This window comes from Rutilus rutilus (assembly GCF_951802725.1).
Source record: "Rutilus rutilus genome assembly, chromosome: 25".
In the NCBI taxonomy this organism is placed as follows: Eukaryota; Metazoa; Chordata; class Actinopteri; order Cypriniformes; family Leuciscidae; genus Rutilus; species Rutilus rutilus.
The window spans coordinates 15670365-15697350 of NC_140229.1; the positions used below are offsets into that span (position 1 = coordinate 15670365).

The 26986-nt window shown below is 41.4% G+C and overlaps 1 protein-coding gene across 2 annotated transcripts in view; it reads right to left on the reverse strand.

The window, feature by feature from the left end:
- The window catches only part of gbe1a (glucan (1,4-alpha-), branching enzyme 1a), a 139470-nt gene that overhangs the window by 29696 nt on the left and 82788 nt on the right, over window positions 1–26986 (reverse strand). For both annotated transcript variants that reach the window (XM_084400765.1, XM_084400764.1), the window contains exons 9-12: window positions 26298–26425; window positions 25280–25378; window positions 7118–7228; window positions 6763–6934 (exon numbers count right to left, since the gene is read on the reverse strand). In XM_084400765.1, the coding sequence (XP_084256891.1) occupies window positions 6763–6934; window positions 7118–7228; window positions 25280–25378; window positions 26298–26425 (510 nt within the window). The remainder of the gene's footprint in view (window positions 1–6762; window positions 6935–7117; window positions 7229–25279; window positions 25379–26297; window positions 26426–26986) is intronic.

The window sequence follows — 26986 nt, forward strand, 5'->3', positions numbered from 1 at the left end:
ACGCTCGCACAAAGAACCGTGACAGCTCAGACTCCATAATTAAACGAAGAAAGTGAAGATGACGAGACACTTTGTCTCTCTTACGGCCCCTGTCACCTCCGTCATGAGCCTTATCGTGCCACCCCATGCACTGACTACAGACACAACGATAAGGGACGTCCACTGTTCTCTCCCTGCACATATATTAAGATAACCCTAAATTATTCACTGCTCACTGTACCCCTGGAAGTTATGGGAAAGCTTTGAAAAGGGCATTAAGCGAACAGATCCCGATGTTTGTCGGTGGAATGGATATCCCGAGTGAAAGTAAATTATGGTAGCCATGTGTGAAGTTACTATAGATTCACTGCCTGTGCTGTGCAAAATTCTGCAGTTGTATGCATGAGTTTTTTTTTAGAGATACATGAAGCTGACTTCAAGCCACTGGTTGACTGACAGGTAAAAGGTGTCAGACCGTATCTTTCGAAGGTTAGATCAATATGGGAGAAATAACATGGCAACATACAAGGGAGATGGATTTCTTCAAGGCCAGAAGGACTGCTGCTGTCGAGGTGCAGGTTAAAAGCAAAAAAAAAAAATCTTATAGCCGGCAGCAAATGCTACAAATCCAGAGATTGAAAAAGTTACAGAAACACAAGTAGAATTTTACATTTTCTGAAGAAAATGCCCATGCAACAGCCAGGATATTGATACTGTATGTGGTTGCTAAGGTGTTCTTCTGAGTAGTTTTGCTAAGTGTGTTGCTAGGCGGCTGTCAAGTAGTTTTAAGTATTGAACTGAGAATTTCAATTGAGGCAAAAAACAGGATGCCGAACTGCAATTTGACATTGTAAGAATTCTAAGAAAATTTTAGGATATTTGTATGACTCATGTTTAACTAAAAAGCAAAGACTGTCAAGACAAACATTTAATGTTGGTTTGACAATGCAATGTTAAAAAAAAACACACAAAAACATTGAAGTTCGAAGGTTTATGCTCTACTGATCAAGATTTTTTTTAATTATTTTTGTCTCTTCTGCTCACCAAGTCTGCATTTATTTGATCTAAAATACAGTAAAACTGTGAAATATTATTCCAAATTTAAATAACCGTTATCTATTTGCATATTTTAAAATGTAATTCATTCATATGATGGCAAAGCTGAATTGGTGCTCAAGAAACAGATCTTATTGTCAATTTGACATTATCAATGCTAAAAAAAATTCTACTTCATATTTTTGTGGATACATTTTTTTTAAGGTTCCTTTGATGAATAGAATGTTCAAAATAATGTATTTGAAATAAAACTTTTTTTTACAGAATGTATAGATTTTTATGATACGATCGATTTTTGTTAACAATGTAAACATCTTTACAGCTACTTTTGATCAATTTAATGCATCCTTGCTGATTAAGAAAATTCATTTCTTTCAAAAAAAAAAAAAACTTACTGGCCTCAAACTTTTTAACATGTAGGTCTTATGTCTCTGCAGAGCAAGTCTATGGGCTTTTTTGGCTGTTCAGTTGAAAATCGATAAGAATTGACCATTGAGAAAAGAAACAACATACTTCTCCTTGAAAATTCACACAATTTCAGGTCTCATTCATGTCAAATTGTCAATAGCTTAAATGGTGCAAAAAGTCCAAGTCCAAATCCTGTAAGAATGAGCAGCAGAAATAGTGTTTGCCTTAGCAAGCACCACTAAATATCCTAATTTGACCACTTTACAAAATGCTGATACATACAAATCGTCACATTTTGCATTTATTTGTAAGAGTCACAAGAGTGCATTAAGACAACAAAACAGCAAGATCAAAACCTTCAGGCCATGACCATGCGGATTCCCCACTGAGACCTTCTGAATAGGACGGAGTCAGATTTGTCAATTAAAGTAAGCGTACCATTTTAATTTTTGATTAGGCAGTCTGGCCTTAAATAACCACACAAAAAGCGTGTACGCACACACACACTTCCCTTTTAAGATTCCACTAAGCCAATAATCTGATCTGACGTGTAGTGATGTTTGAAGTCAAGTTTCTCTTTGGTTACTATAGCGTGAGGCCAAAGATCCTGGTGAGCTGCAATGGGATTTAAATAGTTTGCATGAAAAGCCCTCCAAATGAACCCATAAATAAGAAATGGACTTCTTTTTAGCTCTCCATCTCTTTCATGTGTAACAAGCTGCAAGGTGGAGATTAGATGGTCTTTGAGTTCAGTGTCAATTTGAAGTCAAAGAGAGAAGCTCTTGCCTTCACTGTTAAAGATAATGTGACTTGTATGCGGCCCCAGCAGAGCCAGGACTAAAAGATGAGACTCAATCTGGATTATGGTCTGAGAATAAAACAAACAAACAAACAAACAAACAAACAAACAAACAAACAAACAAACAAACAAACAAACAAACAAACAAACACATGGACATGTAGAGCTCAAACAGTACAATTTTTCAGGCATTTTTCAATCCATGTAAGGAGAGGAATATTTAATGTACTGTATGTGATAAATGAAGTGTGACTTCATGAGAAATTGCATTTTCAGGCAGCTATAATTAACCTAATTCAAAGCTACCTGTTATGTTTGAATTACCTCTCAAAACAACAGGTAATTAATTGTACGCTTCTCAGTTCCTTCACACATCTAATTGGCTCTGTAGGATACTATGATCAGTCAAGTGTATCTGGAAACCAAATTCAGTTGAATATAAAAAGCACTTAAATTTTATTTATTCCCCCCCACCCCCCCTCACAAAAAGTGAGTCACACCAATTTCTAACTCTGAGTTGGTGGTGTTGTTTTTTTTCCAAATGTTAATGTCTTCCAGTGGTTGTTTATAAGTGAGAAGTGAATACAGGTTTTCTTTCGTTGCATCATCACGGAAAAAAAAAAGTAAAAAATAGTTAAGCAGTTTAGTTTGTGTCACTTCATACTTCAAAAGAGTTCACCCAGGGTCCCTTCTTCTGGTTTTTATGGCAATTTTATCATCCACCAGGTAACCATCTTAAGTCCAGTCACCAGTCAAATGTCATAGACACTCACTTAAATCCGGAAGTATAAGCAATAATAATCAAGCGTATTGTCAGTTCTGGCAGGTCACATGCTAGACTGCATGGATGTGCAGGGAGTTCTTGCCCAGAATGGAACCATACCGCCAATCCAAACTGTATGCTAATTGTCAATCGTATTCGACGATATTGGTGCTGACAGAAATAGCGTTTGCCTTGGCAAGTACAACTGAATATGCAAATGTTGTACCTTTACACACAAAAAAAATGCTTATACATGCAAAAAGTTACTTTCTGCATTATGTTTGTGATAGTCACAAGAGGGGCATTCAGACAACAAAACAACAAGATCAAGACTCTTTTGCATCACAAAGGCTGCGACCTTGTGGTTTCCCTGTTAAGAATGCTGGGTAAGACCTCTGCCAACATAACACTCCAAACCTCTGTCTTAATAACCTGGAGCCAACTTTAGCTGGGTGCTTTTAAATATACAGTGTGTGTCTGGCTGCTTTTGTTTAGTGTGCAATTTGCTTGCCGTCTGCATCTTCCTGTCTTAATTAGGAGGAATAGGAGTCGGTCTAATAGGAGGAATAACTTCTTCTCTATTCCATTTGGAGCAAACTTTTACTTCACCACGAATCAAATAACACACAATGTGTTTGGATACTTATGACACCCTTAAAATGCACATATGCCATTGTAGTAAATACCAAAATATCACATAAAGTGGCATTTATTTTAAGGAAAGACTGCAAAGCACACTTCAAGCTAAATATTTCACAAAAACACGTTTGTTTGGACACTTTCTGGTCAATAGTTAATGTTCACTTCAGCTTCAATTTCATGAGTAATGCAAATTGTTTTCAAGTTTAGTCACATTTACATCAATGATACACAGAAATAAGAGCTCCTAAATTGGGTTTCCCACAAGGTCTTTTATCAAATCAAACTCTATGTTCTAACTACAAAAGTTCTTGCTAGTGAACCAGCAGGAACAGAACTTGATGTTTGTAAAACATAAGGACAACTGCAAGAGCAGTCAAATTAACAAGAGATATCCGAAACAAACAGAAGAGCGGAAAAGAACGTTTTGTTCCGTTTCTGAGTTCTCAAACTACCCTGTTCCATTGGAAAAGACTGAAGAGGCACTTGAAACAGTGAGTAAATAAATAAATACAGGCCCACGCTTCCCGCCCACAAATGAAACTCTTTCACTGCGCAAAGAAAATGGCACCCCTTTCAAATTCAATTAAAGCCTCTTCAGGCATATTGCCTTCCTGTGTGCTTCTCAGGCCTTGTCTGGCAGCCTCCGCGCTGTCAGGCTAATGCTTCTCTGATCTCCTGCTGAAATTTCTATTAATCAGGACTGGTGTTTTCCTGCTTCTTCCACATACACCAGTGACAGGATGATTCGTTCTTGTTTTTATTTAACCTCCTTTTAACTTGAAACTTTCTTCTTTTTTTTTTCTTTTTTTTTGGATGTGCGCAGATAGCGGGTTTAAATTGGTGGATTATTTGCTCTGCTGGCATGTTGGGAATAAGAAATGAGCTGTTTAAGAGAGAAAATATTGTAGTGTTATTGTACTTCTGAAAACATACTTTATCAGGGCACCACGATCACCACCAGATCATAATGTTCCTCCCACCTCCAAAATCCCAATTAAACTCATGTATGCACATGCACAGCCTAAAAAACAGCAACCTGCAATGATGGTTGTAATAACAAACAGCAGAGGCAGACATGCATAACGATTTCTGATCAGTTCTCTAGTTCCTAGGAGAGGAGCCAAAGTCAATGAGAGAGAACTACTAATCAGAGGAGGAACAGTGCTAACATCAATGTCCAATAGCACAATGATCCGGAGAGAAAGAGGGCAGAGAGGAATGGACGTGCACCACAACCATCTCCATGAACCAACGGATGTTAATCTGCCACGCCTGAAGCAGCTTTCACGATTCAAACAGCGATCTCAGAAGCAGGCTGGAATATTTACAGAGCTGTGCTAGCGTGTCGGCTGGTGCAGGAGATGATGTAGCCGCAGCATGCTAATTAACAGCGTTAGTGGGGAGAGAGATCAATGTGTTTGTGTGGATGGATTTGAGCAAAACTGAGCATTGATTTGAGAAGGAGTGCAGTCTAGTCTTACACCTGCACAGCCAGGTCAAACTCGCTCTGTTCAACCAAGTGCTTCTTTACGCAGTTTACACTAGTTCATAATTCAGTTACTAAAAAGAAAATACAATGTTCTGCTTTACGTCTATATCACTAGAACTGAGGGAAATCAGTTTGGGAGTTACATTTTATTGGGGCAAATTATAAAAAGCAAGAAAAGTGTGAGTCACACCAATTTCTAACTCTGAGTTGTTGTTTTTGTTGTTAAATGTTAATGTCTTACAGGGGTTGTTTACAAGAGGGAAAAGAATATAGGTTTTCTTTCATTGCATCATCATGGAAAAAATGTCAACCATAGTTAAGCGGTTTAGTTTATGTAACATCATGTATATCCACAGTGAGCACAGCATATCTAACGATGAGCACACAAAATCCTGGGCCTTCCAAAAAGAGCAAAGTTTTGATGTTATGGAAACAATTTCCACTTAAAATGCAGGTATGTCCTCTTCCATGTTCACAAAATGTTTTCTTTTTCTAGCTCTGGCCTTTCTCTCACTTTGAGTTAAGAGGAATTTTCGAGGATGAGGAGCTTTAGGCTTGACATGTCGGATTGATTCTTTTGCTTGAACAATTTGTTCTCGCTCAACACGGGCTAAACGACTGCCTCGCCATCGATCTGATGGCAATGCTGTTTGCGTTTGGCCTTGACTGTTTCAAGTGTCAGGCATATTTTCCTTTTTTTCTCTTTGAATGTGCTCTACCACTCGCCTTTTTGTGCAATTATACCGAAGTGCCTTTACCTACTATTTGCAGATGGAGAGATTCAAAGATGGTGACCTTTGGACATATTACTGTTTTTAGTACTGTTGCACAGACATGGATGAGCAGACAAAGTGAAATGCTTTTATGTGTTTGATAGAAGAGGAGTGCGGTTGTAATGAAAGACATCTTTACTCATCTAGACAGCAATCTTTTACAGCCTCAGGCCCGGCACAACTGAGCATAGTTTCTTTTCCTGTGTTGTGATGTGTGTACAGACTTACTTTGCGTTCTTTTAGGCCACTATTCTGATAGCACCACCGACATGGTCTGTCTATGGTGGTCTTGTTGAGAAATGTATTAATATTGTGCAACATTCCTCTGAATGTCTAAATATTAAAATCACTCCTGGTACTGTGAAATGCACAACATGCCAGTGCCTGAGACATGCAATGTTTGTTTTTACACTGGTTATAGTTAGGTAAACAACATAGCAGCATTATGTCACTGTTCATTTCTAAAGTCTGTGGAAACGCGCAGACATTTCGCGCCAGGCTCCAGTTTGCCTGGCCAAGGACTGGCTCTGGCTTCAGAACGTTACACATTCTGGTGGACAAGAGTATGAGATAGTATCTTATTTTATAAAGTGATAATCATAGAAATGTATAAATATCAGTTTTTTATTTGAAATGCCAATTGCAACGACACCAATATTTGGAACCAACCATTTGAAATCCATTACGTAAAATTCTTATGAGGAAGATTAAAAAATATATGATATGCCTAACCACTACAAAACTTGTTTACGCCTGCCAAGAACGGCAACAAACCCACTTCCTCTTCCTCAGTGGAGGCATATTACAGCAAAGCATCAAGTATCTAGCAAAACTGTTTTCCAAGGAGACTCACCGATAAAGTTGAGGTAGCCCTCCCCTCCAAGACTGTGAGTGAGGAGACGGATGAGTTTATGCAGCTGGATACCGCGGTCTATAACGGGCGTCATGGCAATAAGAGCACTCATGTTGGTGTACATCTCTTTGTCCATCAGCCAAAACGCCAGTGACTTGTCCCCAACCAACGCCTAACAACAAGCATAGAGATGTGAGCATGTGCAACCTTGTATAACAAAGAAAACATTGTAGTTACACCAAAGTGTTTTTGAATAGTGACCAGCAAAACTGTTGATCATCATTGTCCGTCTGGTGCAGCTGGTTGAGAAAGGAAGGTTCTGCTAAATCTTTTATAAAATTTACAAATTACTAACTTGGTCATGGCTCTCAGCATAAGTGACAGATGCCTCCCCTCTCCTTCTATTGGTCAGAGTGTAGACAATGTTCCCCAAATCCCAGTCCTCATCCCAAACTTCCTTCAGGACCTTTGATAAAAAATTAAGCAAACAAAAAGGCACAAAAAGTTCACTAACAAGTCCTATTCACTATTATTTCCTACAACATCAACAATATTTGGATGAAAAGAACAAAATTAAGAACCACATAATTAGGTTCTAAGCTAAATTTGAACCCACAGAGTTTGACCACGGCACTTGCGTGCAAAATCCTCTGCACTTGCATGAAAGGATGAAAGCTGAATCAGTTGGGGTAGGAAACATGAGTCTTTGAATGGGAAATGACAGGCAGACCCCTCGGGTTGCTCGTTTTTTGTTACAGTGTCAAGTTGAGGTCAGAGCTGCATCTGCGAGTCAACTCGGGATAAAACTCAAAGTAGCAAGCTCAATAGCCTAAGAGTCCTCTACAGACCAGGTGTGGAATCCTTCATGTGTGAAATCCCAGATTGGCGCCCTGCATTCGGATGCCCATCCTCTGGCCTCTGTCTTTCCCATGGCCTGTGTTTTGGAACAGCCTTTTTGAAGCAGAATCTGTATTTAGTGGAAGACTGGCTCATTGACCACATTAATGGTCAGAGCTGGTGAATCCCATTGACTTTGCCAATACCGACTATAGTTCTGTGTCGGTGATTTGGCGCGCTTTGCAGGAGTTGGTCGATGGCTATGTTTGGACTCAGTGGAGCAGTGTTCAGGTCATTGACTGGATCAGTGCTCTACGTTGTCCTCTAATGACTTATTTGAGAACGAGCTCACAATTCAAAAAAGTCGAACCCAAGGATGAAAGTTCTGTTCTCAAAAGGTGACCTACCAAACTGTTTCTAGCTTGCAAGTGCTCTGTGTTGATCGGACACGATTTGAGTGGCCAAGGGTCAACGAGCACAGCTGGATAGTAGAGTGAGTCTGGCACCCTGTGACAGAACACAGGATAAAAGTCTCTGTACTGCTCGAACTCTCTTTAACGAACTCAAACACCTGCTTGCTGCGAGACACCTGTTTCTGATTATGAGTATTTACCTCTGGATATTTTTCCCCCCGGTGAGCATATTCATTTGGCACATCATTTAATTTTACAAACATTTCAGAGCATACTGATAACTAGTCAGGAGGCTGTTTTTTGTTTAGAGTTTGTTTGAAAGTATAAGGTGAGGGGGTGAGGACAAACAGACAGAAAGAGAGAGAAGGTGATAGAAAAAGTTGTTAATAATTCATAATGTTCCCTGGATTGACCTTGTGGGAAAAATACTGCTTAAACCAGCCTAAAGAGGTTAGGCAGGTCTGAAATGCCAGCTTTAGGGGGGGTTTGGCCATTTCTCTGCTGGTCAGCCACTGGTCTCTTGGAAACCTGCTAGACCATCTGAAGATCAGCTTCCCTGCCTGGTCAAGCTGGTAAAGTTAGTATGTTTTTAGCTGGTTTTAAAGGGGTTTTGGAAACTTGTCAGTTGGTCACCCTGGGACACCACTTACAAAAAAGCAAAACAGACTAAACTAATAGGTTGGGAATCTGGTCTTCAGATGTTCTAGCTGCTCTCCCAGCCTGGTCATGCTAGTTAGTTAGGTAGGTAGGTCTGTTTAGCTGCTTTTAAAGACCAATTCACACCACACAGACAAACGCCAACAAACAAGTTGGCAGTTGGATTTAAAATTTGATGAAAAATAACTATCATGTTCACACTGCCCCAACAGACACCAACAAACACTAGAAAACCAGCCAAACCAGCAATGTGCCAAAAATCATTCCTTACATTTTTTTTTTATTCCAGCAGTGCATACTTCATAGTAAAGGTCTAAAACACCACAAAAACAATTAGAATCAAAAGTCATTATCACAAATAATCATCTATTAATGGCACATACAGTATGTAACATCAGTAGAATGTTAGCACAGCTGTGGAGGGAATTACCGCAGGGAGCAAAGAGACAGGAAGGAAGTGACTCTGACAGACCCATCTCTCTCCGCTCCTCCTCTCCTGCTCACCATCATTAGAGCAGAAGGGTGACGGACAGATAAAGGAAACCTTTTAATAACACTGCAACCTTTTAAGAGGGGGCACAATCGACAGAGCCCACGGGCGAGCTGGAGCCAATCAATGCGTCTGTGCCCTGCCATCTACTCTTTCTCCTAGCCTCCCACTCTCTATCTGTTCTATCTCTCTCCCGCTTTCTCATTCTGTCAGTGGAAGGGGAGACATCTTCCACTTACATTTTCACAACTGCTCCTCTGAAACTTCTCGGTTTAAACAGTACTTTTTCTCCTTAATAGGACCGTTCCCAGCTCTCCCTGATGGGACTGACTCTCCCTCTGTCATTAGCAGCAATGCGATTTACAGATAGAGGACGAGGCCTGTGATGGGATCGGGCTCCTTTGAGGAGAGATGCATTGATGCTGTGGTGACATTTTAACAGTTGGTTGTTTTTGCTTGTCTTTTCTTTCACATTTTCATGTTTTTTTTTTTTCACTGAGATTAAAAGAGTCTCCCACATCGTCTCTCACTTGGGGCTTTGCTGTAGAGAAAACAGTCCTATGCTTTTTCTCTTCATTTTTTTAATCTCTTTATTTTCCTTCCTGTAGCTCTTGCTTTTTAAGTTTATGATGGCTTGTATGCTTTGCTGTTTCTAGTAGCTATTATTAAAGCCCAAACTTGGCCATGTTGCCATTTAAAGTCATTTTACCTGACTATTTACCTTCTTAACAAATCCCTATTTTTATTGTCCTTGATTCATCAGTGAATTTATTCCAAAGAAAAAAATGTCTCTGTAATCTTTCATAAAATGTAATGGTTTGCTCTGCCTCTGAAATTATTATTATTATATATTATTTTTTTTTGCATGGACTATTTGTTAATGTTAACCAAAAGCCAAATTACAAAAGCCAGAAAAATTTGTCTGACTACATTCTGGTATGAAATGCACTTTTTTTTTTAAACAATCCAATTCCAAGACCTATCTTAAATTGTTTTCTTACTGAATATCAATATAAGTATTTGATAATGAGCTGTAAGTCCTGACCACTGATCTTGATGTTCAAGAACATCTACTCAAAGAAGAATCCTATAAAACTAAAAAACAGCATTAATCACAAGCTGGAGAGGGACAGCACATTCATTAATGGTTTTACTGCCTCGTTGCCCTTGTATCATAAAGGAGCGGTGACCATGCATGGAAAACAAAACAAAAATGACTTATACTCACATAAAGTCACTTTCAGATTTGTGTTAGTTTTCAAAATGATTTACGCAATTGCAGATAGTTGTTTATATATTTAATAAGAACCTTTGTTACAAGGTTATGGTTTATGATTTTGCCATTTTAACAAGCACGATAATTCATGCATGCATATGTGATACAGTAGAGGACAGAGGGTAGTCCAACATAACAAAATGTTAAATATACACACACATTTGTGGAACATGTTCATAAACATAACTAAAAATAAATATCTTCAATTTGTCTGTTATTAATCCATACTTTAAATTTTAAAGGAATAGTTCACTGAAATATAAAAACTATTTATCATTTAATGTTCACCCATATGACTTTCCCTTTCAGTCAGTCGCGTTCGACGTTAAGTCAGAACTGAACTGACGAATTGGGATCTCGCCTGAAAGCCCAATCACCTTAGAGTGTAAACTAAACAAGCCAATGGACAATAGCGTGCGAGATTTGCATTACTAACCCCGCCCTGTAAAGCGGATATTAATGGAAGCGGTCTTGCATCACACATTCAATCCATCTGGGGGTTGGGGTCAACTGTGAAAAGAGCGAACTTTTCTCGGTATGGAGTTGGACTCAGTCAACCTGACAGCACGCCTCACGCAGGAACGTGCTCAGTCAGTGCTGAACTGCCTGAACTCGATCAAGGGCAGGACGGCGGCCCCACTGAAACTTTTTTAGAGGCTCCTGGGGCATATGGCATCCGCAGCCGCAGTAACGACGCTCAGATTGCTTCATATGAGGCCGCTTCAGCAATGGCTTCACAGCCGAGTCCCGAGATGGCGCCAAACCTTCAGCCCGTGGTCAGACCTTGCGTTTCTATGGGCAGGAGTTCCCCTAGAACAAGTGTCCAGGCATGCTGTTGTCTCCACGGATGCCTCCACCACCGGCTGGAGTGCCACGTACAACGGGCATGCAGTCCCCAACTGCATTAGCACATCAACTGCCTAGCAGTACAGCTTGTGCTATGCCGCTTCAAATCGCTGCTAGGAGGCAAGCACGTACTGGTCCGAACGCACAGCACTGCGACCGCTGCATACACCAAGGAGGTCTACGCGCCCATCACATATCGTGACTCGCCCACCATCTCCCCTGGAGTCAGAAGCATCTGAGTTTGCTTCGTGACATTCATATTCTGGGCGTGCTCAATTGTGCAGCCGACGAGCTCTCACGTCAGCCTATGCTTCCGGGAGAATGGAGACTATCCCCAGGTGGTTTACCCCAGTGAGCCTACTCGCACAAACACTTTGCAAAGTCAGGTCTTGCTAGTTGCGCCATACTGGCCCAACAGGACCTGGTTCCTGGAACTCATGCTCCTCAGACAGCCTCTCCCTGGCGCATTCCTCAGAGGAAGGACCTGCTTTCTCAGAGACAGGGCACCCAATGGCACCCGCATCGAGACCTCTGGAGTCTCCACGTGTGGTCTCTGGATGGGATGTGGAGGACTTGGGTGATCTACCCCAGGTGGTGGTGGACACCATAACATCCACTCCCTCTCCCCGGGTGAGGGCCAGGTGGAGTCTTTGTTTGTGTGTGTGTGTCTGTTCCACCGCTGGCTCCCAAAAAAAAGGGCTGAGCAAGCGGTACCCACACTTCAAAGAAAGAGCAAATTCCTCTGTTCCTGGGCTCCAAGAGGGCAAGTCTGGTGGTGTGCGACCCTGTAAAGCCTTGCACCCCTCAGCCCCCTCTTGTTCGCCAGCTGGCAGCTGGGTGCGGTTCGAGGACCCGGTCATCCGCCTTCTCACGCATCCCCTGCCACCTAGTGGAGTCAGGTAAGTGTTGCACCGCACACTCAGATCCCGCTTTGGGCCACCTTCAGGCCTCTCGAGCTGGATCCCTGTCCTCCACCTCGCTGCCCCACCTCGGGTACGTCTGTGGTTCCCTGGCCCGGTTTTGTCGAAGTCTAAAACGCTTCCAACCGATGCCCAGCCTGGCCCCATTCGGTACCTTCAGACCCGGCTTGCGATTAATTTTGCTCGGCTTCCGCCCAGGCTCAGTGATATTCATCATACCTAGGTGTTGAGCAGAAATGCTCCTAAAAGATTTTTTTGTGAGATCCATCACACCTAGGTGTTGAGCAGAGCTCCTGCCTGTGTGTGTGCGCCGCAGTCCTACTGGCGAAGGACGCGTGCTAGCCGTTCCCTCCAGCCGGTATGGAGTTTTGCTTCAGAGCCCGTACTTCATTGTACCCTTATTATGTGGTGGGTTACGACCATCTTGGTTCTGTGCCAACTGATACGGGCCCTTTTTCGAAAGCCTCCGTTCACTTGTAAACATAGAGTTGCATTTTCAATGCCCCGTCCCCAAGCTTGGTCTGCAGTGTTCGACCTGAAAGACGTGTACTTCAGATCTCTATCCTTCCGCTCCACAGGCTTACTGTGTTCTTGCAAAGTATCAGTACATGGGGTCCTACCCTTCGAGTGCTCCATAACCAATTGGGTCTTCAGGTCATCTCTTTTCTAGTATGGAGATAGTCTCGGTCTAGCGCATCTCTCAAGTGAGGTGTGCCAGCTCAGTGCTATTTAGAAGTGAGAAAGGGTCCCACTGAAACTTTCAGAGGCTCCTGGGGCATATGGCAGATGCAGCCACACGGCTTCCTCCATATGGAGACCGCTTCAGCACTGGCTTGACGACCGAGTCCCGAGGTGGCCGTGGCAGAGCGACACGCTCTGTGTAAGAAAACAAACACCCTGGCCTGTCGCCAAACCCTCAGCCCATAAGCAGACCTTTGTTTCCCCGGGCTAGTGGCTCCTGGAACAAGTGTCCTCCAAATGTTGGCTGAGGGGCCACGTAAAAAGGGCATGCAGTAACAGAGCCTGGGTGCCCTCTGACTGCATTTGGCATTCGTTGCCTCGAGTTGCTTACAGTCCCTCGCTTCGAGACACCACTGCTCAGCGAGCTTGTACTGTTCTGACAACATTGTGACCGTCGAGCTGTGCTCCCCTTGCATGTTGCAACTCGCCCGCCACATCCTCCTTGGAGTCAGAAGCTTGGCTTGCCAGTGCCTGGAATTCGGGCCGGCTAACTCTCACAAGTTGAGACCCCAGTCTGAATGTGTGCCCAAGGTTCCTACCTCTCCTACGGGACCAGATGGTGAGCCTGCAAGCGCTGCCCCGGAGGAGGCAGACCCAGCCCTGGCTTTTCTCTGTCCGTCCACCTCAGTGCGGTTATACGTGATCAGAATGCAAAGCCTAGACCTTAGACCAGCTCTATCTGTTATGGAAACCAGCAGAAGGGAAGGCTGTTTCCAAGCAGAGGTTGGCCCACTTCAAAGTGGTTGCCTTCGTCTTGGTGAGAAATCCCAAGATACACGTGTTCACCTGGGCGGTGAGCTCCTAAGTGAGAGTACTGCTCCCTCCTAGGCGATCTCGCAGAACAGATGTTGAATAGAGTTGGGGGCTGGGCGACACCTATACACATTCGCTAGAGAACTAGCATGTGTCAAACTGTTGCTTCCCGTGGGCTCCCTTCACATGAAGCCAGTTTTCACTGTAAGCACAGTTCGAAGGGTCGGCTTGCTGCGCCATTCCCCTCCTATGGACTGGATACGAAGCAATTTTTGCTCCATTTGAGTTCCCTCTTAAACTGAACCCTGTTGAGTTCCTCCATACCCTTCGGCATCGGACGTGGCGGAGCGTCCGAAGCCAGGCCTATCACTCGTATGCACTGGTGGAACCTGTGTTAGACTGGGTCCATATGTTGTGATCCCTACGGCGATCCCATATGTGTATTATTTCACGGTACTGCTCCCTGCGGTGAGCCCGTGTCTTCCCTCTGCGGTCACTGTTGGTTGATCCTCCCCCCTGTTATAGGCTGGAGTCATCCCAGTGACATTCCATATGTTGTACCGCCCGGTCATCCGCCCAGTCCATATGTGTATCCCCCACATGTTACCTCCCTTCGGGCAAGATGTGGTTTCCGCAGTGTCCCTTCCTTCCTTGTCAGGGTACGCTTTCCCAGTGGTCCTGTGGAACAGCAGTAAACTTCCCTGGCCTAAGCCTCGCCCTTCTCCGCCTTAGAGTTGCGGGGGGACTTGAGGCTTTTACCCAGGCACTGGAAGGTGGCAGCTCTAGTGGCGTTTTCCAGGGTTAAAGATCCCATTCAGTCGACGTCGTTACGTCTGGCGTTCTCGACTGAAAGGGAACGTCCTGGTTGCGTATGCAACCCACCGTTCCCGAAGGAGGGAACGGAGGACGTAATCCCTTTGCCACTATAGCCGGACCATCGCTGACTCCGAGTTCCGCTTGGCTCCTCAGCGAAAAACAAGTGGTGCGTGCATCTGCTTCCGTATTTATGCCCGCGCAGCGGGGCGGAGCGCGCAATGCGTCTCACGCACGCCAATGCGTGCATTGGCTCGTTCTAACATGCTCGAAGAAGACAGGCTCCCTAGCGTGATCCCATTCAGTCGACGTCAACTACGTCCTCCGTTCCCTCCTTCAGGGAATACACATACGCAACCAGGACGTTTTTTTCTTAATGTGAAAAAAACATTTTAATAATCTAAATAACTTTTTTCCACTGTAAAGAACCTTTTGTGCAGTGTAAAGTTTCCATGGATACAATGAAATCGAATGGGGATTGTGTCCATCAAACTGTAAAAATGACACAAAAAAAGTACAATAAAAATGGCCCAAGACTTCTAAAGCCATTCAATAGATTTCTGTGAGGAACCGAGAGAAATTAAAGCCATTCACTTAAAATATTGCTTGATAGCTGCTGTCCCCATTCACTTTCATTGTAAATTAGCAGCTTGGACATTTCACTTAATAGCTTCATGTGTGTTCCATGGAAGACAAAGTCATACACATTTGGAATGGAACTACATGAGAGTGAATAAATGTTTACAACTGTAATTTACGGATGAAAAATCTCATTAAATGTGATAACATCATTATGAAGTATGTTTCATGCGAGAGTCAAAGAGTTTGGCACAGAAAAGTTTCCTTTTTTTGTCAGAAGTTTGAATCACATATATTCAAAGTCAAAGCAAGAAGCCATGTTTATTTTTCTTCTTTTTAAGAACGGAACGGTTTCCTGTGGAGGGAGTGTATCAGGCCAGTGTGTTACATGCCCTGCCAGCACACTTACACTGCTTAACAAAGGCAATCTGTGAAGATCTTTCCAGTTGAAATATGCTGCAGTCTGCCTGTCTGCTGTCTTTGTTGTGTTGTGCTGTATAATTCATTACAGTTCACTGAATGTGACAAGAACTTTGGCTCACATTTCCTCTTAATATAAGCTACACAAAGAAAAATTAAGAAGAAGCGGAGGGAATAACTGACAGTTATATATATATATATATATATATATATATAAAATAAATAAATAAATAAAATCCTTGTCCAGCAAGCGAACTTGTGGTAAAGCCAAAAAACTGGAAGACACCGATAAGCAACATGAAACGCAGAGAGATAAACAACAGAGGAACAGGAACAGAGAGGGACTCAAATATACTGCGAAACAACAAAAGAAAAAGAGCAGCAGCAACTGATATCTCAAAGCGAAGTGGTTTCCCTTTCTGAAACCATTCCTCCTTTTTTACAAGACACTTTTATGTGATAAAAAGTATGTTTTTCCATATTTGAGACAGGGTTAAAAATGCTAATACAAGGGATGTTAATGAGATGGAGGCAGAAACCACAAACTGCTTTTGGAAACTCAAAGTTTCTCACTCTCGCAGGCCCTCAAAACGCGAATACAGTCTTCAAATAAATATGCCACGCTGAACAGCAATGAGAGATGCGCAAAGTCAGTGCCTCTGAGCCACGGGATGTAAGGATAGGATTAGAAACACAAATCCCGGTAGGATGGCTTTAACACAGAGATTCTTAGAAGATGTAGAGACAGCAGCAGTCTGAGAAGAGTCTTTTGTGAAGCAAGGATGAGATCTGACTGTAATCTGTCTTTTCAATGGGTTTCTGCTCTCATTTAGCAGTTAATTTGCTCTTTCAAAAGAATATGTCATCTTTTCTCATAACGTATGAACTACCCTGATGCTTCTTTCCAAGAGTGCGTACAATGCATGCATTTTTATCAGTTTATGTTTCCTGGGATCTGATCGCTTGACCTTGCCGTTACTACTATAGATTACGTACTGTATACGCAAACGTTACCATTAGCAGATCATACATGTATTTTAAATTTAAATTTGTAATGGCAGATTGAAATGCAGGAGCTGTTTATGAGGAGAAGAAGAGCATATAGACAAATCAATAGATGATGTGTCATCTCAACAGGACCGGCCAACTCCCACAGGTCGAAAAGGTCAAAGCACACACAGACTAAATAAGTCTTTAAACACCTTCAAATCCAATCAATATTCGGACTCTCTGACTTTCCTGAGGATTTAATTATTATTATTTTATTTTTTTAAATGTTTTTTAGGTTTTATGTAACTATAGTTAAGTGAGATAAATCTGACAAAACCTCCCTTGGGAACAATGAGCAACAACTTCAATTAGAAACTTAAATTGGGAGACCAAATTAAATTGAAAAATGATTAATAAATAAGTAAACATTTAATAAAATGTATTATACCTTTTTTTATTTTTATTTTTTTATGTACTTTTTCATTTTATAATAATAATAATAACAACGACATAATTAAATGTATTAATTTATTCACAATTAAGTAAATGTGTTTTTATTCTGAAAATGCACTTTAAGTTTTTATGAATAATTATTAAAAAAGCAGATAATGTGTATTTATTCAAAAAAAATACTGTCTAATTATAATTACTAGACTAGACTAATAGAGAAGACAATAAAAGTACAGTATATGAGAACATTCATCATGATGATGAGCAATGAAAACTAAATTATAACGATGCGAATGAATGAATGAATGAATGAATGAATGAATGAATGAGCGAATGAATGAATGCTGGCTGGACTCAATCTTGTGTCCCAGTGAGAGCATCACATCTTTGACGCATCATACAGAAAGCAAACTACTGCTGTATCATGTCTCTGACAACACTGAATATGACTATGCCATTAAAGCCTATGAAATAAAATATAATTGCTAAAGAGACATTGAAGATAAGAGAAAGGGAGAGAGAAGAGAAAACCAAATGTGTTTTGAAGCACAAGCAAAGTGTCATGTGCAGCTTTCCTCAATTGTCCAGCAGAGGGAGGAATGAGTACATACACTTCAGACAAAGCTTTACGACAGCTGTCTGTGAAGACTTCTCAAAAAACAGCCAAAAAACAAGCAAGGTAAGGGAGTTTTTTGTCATGTCAAACTGGCATATAACAATTAAGTCTGCCAAAAGGCTTGTTATACTACCGGTTATGAGGGACAATAATATGCAATTTTATACTGGTTTAAAGGGAAACCATTATGAAATAAACTTACTTGACAACAACATATCCTTTATCAATATTCTAACTAACAGAATAACCATTACGTATAGTTGCCAGTTGCAATTTTGTCATCTGTCGTGTACAGACATTCTGACTATAAGCAACTTATTCTACTAATCCAAACCTTAACACCAAATAGTCTAATATACTACAGTCTACTAATACTCTAATGACTAGTAGCAAAGTCCTTTTAGGCAAGTCGTGCCACTCGGCCGCCATCTTGGCAACGCCTCCGGGCAGCTATTTCGGACTAACAAGACCAGGCTCCTATCTAAATGAATGGGCAGAGAGTCAGAACTGCACTTTAACTGGTCACCGGGACATAAAAACTGCATGTATAGAAACAGCCGTAAAATATGATAAAAATCGCTGAAAAAGTTTGATGACTTTGCCCCAAAATAAGGTTTAAAATGCCTTTTTCCCCACAGGTTATACTTTACTACGCATGCGCAAGAGTTTACGACACCAACTTCATTTACGTCTCTATCCAGAATGCCGGTGTTGTGCAATAATCAATGTCAATATTGTTCTCCATTATTTAAATATAAGCAGGTTTGCACTTTATCAGTAATAACAATGTATTGTATAGATAAATTGTTTTAACTATTCATTTACATGAATCGGTTCAAAAGAGTCATTAGTTCGCGAATTGGACATGTCATACGGTTGTGTGATTACCCCAGCAGTTAGGACATGGACATCCCACAAGGTTAGTGTCAACACAGAAAACATTACATCACTGGATAGGTTTTTTCGTTTATTTAGAGAGTAATTTTATGTCAGCTGAATGTGCGGAATGCATTTCAGAGAAGATAAGGCAACGTATTTAAGCACAAATCACACCCAGCGGTAATTCAGGGAAAAAAAATCTCAGAATGCTTCACATGAAACTTTGGTCTTCCGACCTTTTACCATAATGTCGTTTTATTTTGATTAATATGCGTGCGGGAGAGAGAGCAAGACAGCGCTTAATTTGGAGACGGTGAAGTCTTGTTTATGTTTACACTTTTGCCTGGCTCTGAGGAGAGAGAGAGAGAGAGAGCGCGCGCGCGCGACCGGGGCGCTCTCTCTCTCTCCGCTGTCGCAAAACCTCAACTGTGCGCATGCGCCAGTGGAACCAGACGATAGGCTTAAATGTTTCCTGGCTTGACTTTTAAAAGCAGATGATTGGCTTACCAGCGGGAGGGGCGGGACATGTGCATACAACCGCCATCTTTGCCGTTACGGGTTTTCCTTATATAGTTGTATTGAGGATTGAGGAAGTGGCATGTCTCATAATAAATAGTCTCTGCTAGTAGTTAGTATAATGTCTAAAGTGGACCATCGAAATAAAGTGTAACCTAACCAGTCACAAAATTTCCGTTTAAACGTTCTGGAAATTGTGGTGCACGTTGTGGCACACATCTTAATGCATCTCATTCAGTGGCTAATCAAAACTGAAATGGTACTGCTGGCACAACATTTCTTCTCTCTCATTGTACGTTTACAATAGTTCCCATAAAACTATTTAACAAAACAAACAGGAAGTGCAACCGTTGACTTAATTACTGCAAACACAGCTCCCCGCAATCACACACAATCAGTGCAGTTCAGTGCAGTCTGATGGGAAGAGAAAGTGAGTTATCTGCCTTAGCGATAATCAAACCCTACCTCCCCTTTTCTCCATTTTTATCTCCCTCTCAAATTTCTCCTTCTCAGACCACAGGAGGAGAAATAAAAGTATATCGATACATAATTCATCCACCGGAAGCTAAAACTCCAATATGCTCTAATGAGGAAGCCAAAATCAGAACAACTTCCCATCACAATTATGCGTGATGAGCTTTAATTGTTCCTCTTGAGAGCAGACAAGCACGAGGGTGGGGGTAATGGAAAAGTATTAGATAATTCGAGTTAATTTGCTTAAGCAAATTAATCAAATCAACAGCCACATGGAGCTCAGCACCAGGATATGAATTAAACAAATAAGGGTTGTGGAGTGCTTTTAGCCAGAGAGGCCAGAAGGATTTTAATCTGTTTTCTAGTAGCACTGGTAATTACACACAATGGCTTTATTTGCCATCATGACCTCTTCCTCCCAGAGAACACAAGAGATTGCTCACACATACATGGAGACTCGCACTTGTAAATAAACACGCATAAATAAACACTCACAACTTAAAAAAAAAAAAAAAAAAAAAAAAAAAAATCACGCTCATAACGGACTAAAATGTTTTCGCAAAGACCCACATTAAGTGCTCATGTAGTTAACAATATCTGTAATACATACCATGCAATAAGGACAGTTTGTACTGTATTGTGAATATAACCATGTTAGCCATGGCAATCAGTGGACGGCCTTACTGCTTAATGATTACTTCATTAACAACATTAGAATAAAAGATTATACAATAACACGTTATTCTTAGGGTGCTCTGCAGCCATTGTGAAGAAGACGTGAGTCAGCTTGTACTAAATATTGTACATTTTAGCATAGCTGGAGGGCTGCACTGACCAATCAGAAGCTGGACTGTAACAGTTTTTGAAACTATTTTATGATTTTATAAAAATACTCTTACAAATACAATGAAACCTCAAAAAATGGCTTATGTAGACAATCTATACTATTAAAAAAAAAATTATGTTAGAAACTAGGCCTGGTGGTTAGTGTACAGTCTCTGTGACACTGTGTGTTAGTGTTTATGTGAACACTCAAGATTGATTCTGACAAAACACAACACAAACAAAAAACTTCAACTCAACACAACATGAACAAAAAGCAAATCAAAACCTCAACAAAACACAACATGGGCAAAGCAAAACTTGAACTCAACACAACAGAAATGGATCATGAACGAAACATCACAAACAAAACAACAAAACCTCAACTTAACACAAAGCACAACACGGGCAAAACAAAACCTCAACTCAACACAACAGATATGCATCATGAACAAAACATCACAAACAAAAAAAAAACTCAACTCAACACAACAGAAATGCATCATGAACAAAACATCACAAACAAAACAAAACCTCAACTTAACACAACAGAAATGCATCATGAACAAAACATCACAAACAAAACAAAACCTCAACTTAACACAACAAGAACAAAACAATCCTCAACTCAACACAAAAACTGCATCATGAACAAAACAAAACGTCTTGGGTTAACATCACAAACAAAACAAAACCTCAACTTAACACAACAAGAACAAAACAATCCTCAACTCAACACAAAAACTGCATCATGAACAAAACAAAACGTCTTGGGTTACGTCGATAAGACACTTTGGGGAACGCCCTTAGCGTAGCGGCTCTGAAGCATGAATGAAACTAAGCCAATCTTGATTGGTGTTGCATCATGACGTAACGTGTGACGTAACGTGATCCTCAGAGGGATCTGCCAAGGCTGGCCTGCCAGGAGTGCTATAATGAAAACCATACCCGGGCAGGGCAGGCCAGTACGGGGCAACTAGAAGTAGGCTGATCCAGTCTCGACAGACCCTCTCCAGAACTCCCGGGAGCAGAGTGATCGGGGGAAAAGCGTACAGGCATTGCCTCGGCCACGTCTGTACTATGGCATCCAAACCCAATGGGGCTGGATGGGTGAGAGAAAACCACAGTGGACAGTGGGACGTCCCTCAAGACGCGAACAAATCCACTTCATATCGGCTTCATCACCGTGTGAAGTCTCCATTCCCCCGGGCCTCAGCCCCTGCCTCGACAGGATGTCTGCTCACTGATTCTTGTCCTCTGGGACGTGCATTGCTCTGAGAGATAACAATTTCCCCTGGGACCACAGGAGGATCTGATGCGCCAATCTGGATAGAGGGCGCGATCTCAGAACCCCCTGATGAATCAAGTAGGAGAACACCGACACATTGTCTATATGGTGACCCCTGAGGTCTGGGAGAAAGCTCCTCAGAGCCCTGCCATCCATGACCGCGCCCCAGCCCTTGAGGGAGGCATCTGTCGAAGCGGCTTTCCGGCGACATGACGCTCCCAGCACGGGGCCTTGGGACAGAAACCAAGCTTTTTTCCACATAGATAGGGAACGAAGGTCTCTGCGTGTAACCCTGATCATGCGGAATGGGTTCCCCCTCGGGGAAAACCCCTTGGTTTTCAACCACCACTGCATGGACCTCATGTGCAGCAGGCCGAATGGAATGACGTTGGACGCTGCTGCCATGAGCCCTAACACTCTCTGAAAATGTTTTACAGTGATGGATTGGCCTAGCTTTATACTGGTCACCGTGGCCAGGATGGACTCGATCAGTGCAGGAGACAATTGTGCCCGCATCGTGACCGAGTCCCATGCCATGCCGATTTCGGGTATTATACGAGATTTGTTCTCAATCCCCTGAAGCGGCTCTCCGGCAAGGTTTAGTCGAAATGATTCTCGATGTGCGGACACGAGCGCTGCCTGGCCGCAAGCCTGTGGGGCAGACAGAGCAGCGTGCATTCACTGGAAACCGATGTATCCCGAAGCGCACTTTACGGCGGGATACAGACATCGATTTCCTGAGGGCTCCCGAAGTGGAGGACCGGCAGGGAATAAATCGAAAACAGTTTCCGATGTGCGGACGCGAACACTGTCTGGCCGCAAGCCTTTTGGGCGGGCACTGCAGCGTGCATTCGCTGAAAACCGATGTGTCCCGAAGCGCACTTGACGCTGGATACAAACATCGATTTCCTGAGGGATCCGCGGAGGAGCGATTCTCGCTTGTCCCTCCCCCCGTGTGCCGGCGTCCCTTTGTAGCTTCCGTGTATGCCGCCACACGTTACGTCATGACGCAACACCAATCAAGATTGGCTTAGTTTCATTCATGCTTCAGAGCCGCTACGCTAAGGGCGTTCCCCAAATTGTTGTATCGACGCAGTTCGAGTTCCCTCGAAAGGGAACCTCAACTGAACACAAGAACAAAACAAATCATCAACTCAACACAACAAAATGCATCATGAAACAAAACAAAACTTCAACAACACAAAAAATGCAACAAAACATCAACTCAACTCAAAACAAAACCTCAACTTAACACAACAAAATGCAACATGAACAAAAGACTAAAATAAAATAAAACAACTTTATAAATTAAATTATAAAACACAGAACAGAAAACAAAACTTTAATGCAATATATTTTAAATAAAATAAGAATGTAAAATATAAAAGAAATTCAAGTGAAATATTATTAAATATATACTCAATATATACTATTTACGCATAAAATATCAAATGGAAAACATGAAAAAGTGGTAATGCACACACAAACACTCATATGGTATGTCAGTTTAAGTTGACCTCTCCACCCAACCGGGAGCAGGAGACACTGCCTCTCACTACAGGCCACCAGAAACTCACTCACATTGTGATCTAATCTGCTCTTAAGTTCTTCTTTAGGAAGTGTGACTGAACTCCCGCTCTCCTCTCCACCCCATGAATCAAACTGCATCATTAATAAACCCATTGATTCCACATATTAATGTATTCATCAGCGAATACAGTGAGAGAAAGAGAACAGCTGCTCTCTTTATGGAAATCTCTAAAGATTTCATTAGGTTTTGGGGAGGTTTCATTACGGACTGTGGCTCTCTTCTCCTCCTGTTTCCCTCCACTCTGTTCATCATCTGCATTATCGATTCAAAGCGGCGGACATTTTAATTTCACAAGCGAGCCACGCTCAGCCGACCTCCGTCACAGCGCAGCGCGCAGCTGAGAAGCCCTAACTCTGTTTGTGACAGAGGAGGGGAGGAAGAGAGAGACAGAAAGCAAGAAAGAAGAGGAATTCAGTAGTAAATCAGGAGGGAGTTTGCCCTTTTGAACACCTCATTGTGAAAAAGAGAGTTATGGCACAGAGGGGTGAAATGTGGACATGGATTTCTTTGTCTAAGAGGGTCACAGACACATGGGTTACTGCAGTTTGCCAAGGAATTAAAAGAAAAGTGAAAATGAAAATTCATTTACTCACCCCCATATTGTTCCAAACCCGTATGACTTTAATCAAAAACTAACATAAGTACCATAAAACAGGTTATTATGGTTGTAAGTTTGGTTGTAAAGCCATATGACAGTCTCTTATGCTCACCAAGGCTACATTTGTTTGATTAAAAATAGAGTAAAAAGATTAATATTGTTACTTATTATTAAAATTCAGAATTACTGTTGTCTATTTTAATATATTTTAAAATGTAATTTATTCCTGTGATTCATATGATGGAATCATCATGATCAGGAATCATTCTAATATGCTGATTTGCTGCTCAAGAAACATTTCTTATTATTGTCAATGTTTAAAACAGTTGTGCTGCTTAATATTTTTGGGGAAAATGTTATTTTCATAGATTCTTTGATGAGTAGAAAGTTTGAAAGGACAGCATTTATTTATAATAATGCTATATACATTTTACAATCTTTGTTCTGAATTATATTTAGATGTTTTTATTTAAATGAAAACATTAAGAATATTTGTTTAGCAGGATTTTTAGCATGATTAAGATTTTTTAGCAGTGTAGCTTTCTAATCTTATTTGTGCCTTCTCATGTTCAAACTTGGCAAGTCATAATTAATTACAAGACATGCAAATCCTAATGCCATTGTCATTGACAAAATTTGGGGCAAAATGTTTTGTCTGAGGTTTGATTTGAGGATTGTCATTTGGGTTTAACTGTTCCTTTAAGATTGTAAACAGGGATGCGCTTGGTATTCTGTGCTCAGCTAAAACGCAATACAATTTGCAAGTCTCTTTTTTATATGATTGAATACGATTTGTTTCACTTGTTTTCAATTATTTTTCTGGGTTGCGTTCTGGTTTGGTGCCAAGCGTGAAAAATTTGACTTTCCTACGCAAGACTTACAAGTGATTAGAGTTTTGGAAGTCATGTTGAATAAGCCTGTATAATTTGTGTGCGTGTCTATATGCAAGAGAGGGAAACAGAACAAGTGCAAACTCACACAAACACCAAGGCTTTTTATAACTGAGCGATAGAGACTGGGATATCAATACACAAACCCTTTTAATGGCATTCAAAATTCTGCCAAAAGACGAATGAAAGATGGACAAAGTGGGACTGAAATAGAAGCCCGACAGAAAAAAGGGGGCTGCTATCTGAACAAGCTGTGCCAGATATCAGATTACACCCTGAACTCACGAAGCAAACTCAATCAATACTCTTTCTTTTGTCATTTTAAAAAGGCACGGCCATGCAAAAACCTGGCTCGAATTAAAGCGGAAATGCCCACGCTGATCCATGCGCAGAGTCGAGCCAGCGGGGGATTTTGGATGCGAGACAGCCGCTGCAGAGAGACTACAAATACGCAGCTTCATAAAGAGAGATGACCCCAAAACGGTGAACTGCAAACATCAAACAACATCATTTGCACAGAACCAAACACAAAGGAGCAACATCTGTGTGGAGAGGGAGGGAGAGAGAGAGAGAGAGAGAGAGAGAGAGAGAGAGAGAGAGAGAGAGAGAGAGAGAGAGAGAGAGAGAGAGAGAGAGATCACAGGAGATGGGAGCTCACCTGGATCCATTTGTCTGGCACGGCCATGCTCAGACGATAATCAAAGCCCAGTCCTCCCTCTTCAATGGACCTGCACAGACCTGGCATCCCTGATACATCCTACACAAAAATCCATGAGGAAATGACGAGTGAGGAATGGTGAGAATGTGCATTCCCTGCTGGAAAAAATCAGATCACGCTGTCTCTTGGAACATGATACCTAGTTTCTATTTTATCCAAGCCAAGTCATCAAGTCATTAGTCAGTGCAATCTAACAATTATAGTAAGAGATAGTAATAGTTGAAAACTTTAAAGAGTTTTTTTTAATTGAGTAAATGTATGGAAAGAATGTTGCCTGGTTTGCAGCAAACCTTGAGACAGATTCTGTCCGTCTTCGGGGATGCAGCTGTATTCTTCCACTTCCTCATTCGTTCTGTACTTTTGATTAATCACATTGGCAGATGGGCAAATTAAAGCAATTTGAAAAACGCCTGCTTCTATTACAACCTGCCTGTGGGTCATATGAGACTGTTGAAGAAGAAAGTGAGAGAGACTGTGGCACAGATCCATACGATAACTGCCCCTGAAAACCTCTCTTGTTCTTTTCTTGAATCTTTTGGCCTTAATCACTTAATTATCACCCTGATCCATTATATTAGCCACAGTGTTCAGATCCCATTTCTCAGGAGCTCAGCTTTAAATAAATGCACCGCCACAGAGCAGGTGAATAGAAAATAATTATTTTACATTTGGCAGACGCTTTTATCCAAAGCGACTTACATTGCATTTCAAGGGACACATTTACATTCTTATCAGTTCTTGCTTTCCCTGGGAATCAAACCCATGACCTTGGCGTTGCAAGCACTAATGCTCTACTGTTTGAGCTACAGGAAAGCTTAAATTAATTCAATGAAATTTCCACTCTGGAGCGAGAAAAAAGGTAATGGGAGCTGTAATTGGTGGGAAAGAGGTACGAGCAGGAAAAATTATACCTCTTGTGAAAAAAAAGAAATGTACTGTGGTGCAGGTAGGCTCTCACCTCTGCTACAGTGATGCATTGTGGGTATAGCATGTGCAAAATGTGATTGGCCAGCATCAGATAAACGACCGCGTTTTCATCCACATGCATTCCAAAGTACTCGCCGTAGTTCCCAGAAAATGATGTGCCTGTACAAAAAAAATTAAACATTCTAGTGGAATATGGATTAATGACATCACAGACCTTTCATAATCATTTCACGTAATATGTAGAGCGGCCAACGTCTCTCATTATTTATGATAATGGTCTAAGAGGGCATTTCAAGTCTATGCATGCAGTTTGTACTTTTCGTCCCGTTTTAGTGATTTAGAGACTTATTAATACAACAGAAATGACATAGTTGGCATGCCTCTGCATCAAAGCTTTTACATTTCATTCAGATGAACTAATACAGAGACATACAGAGGCACAAAAAAACAAACATTATATGTACAATGCAAATTAAATAAATCAACAAATTAATCAGTATGTTTGTCAGTAAAACTAAATGTCTTTAAAACAGGATAAATGAAGGCCCTGCTAAAGAGCCAAGCATTATTAATTATTGATATTAATTATATCTTATATCTTAGATATTATGCATAAGACTTGTTTTTAAGAAAATGCTGTATCCGTAGTTTATTTTTCTTAGCCCCACTGTAAAAACGTATTGTTGGTTTAACTTAAAAAAGTAAGTTACCTGGTTTCCT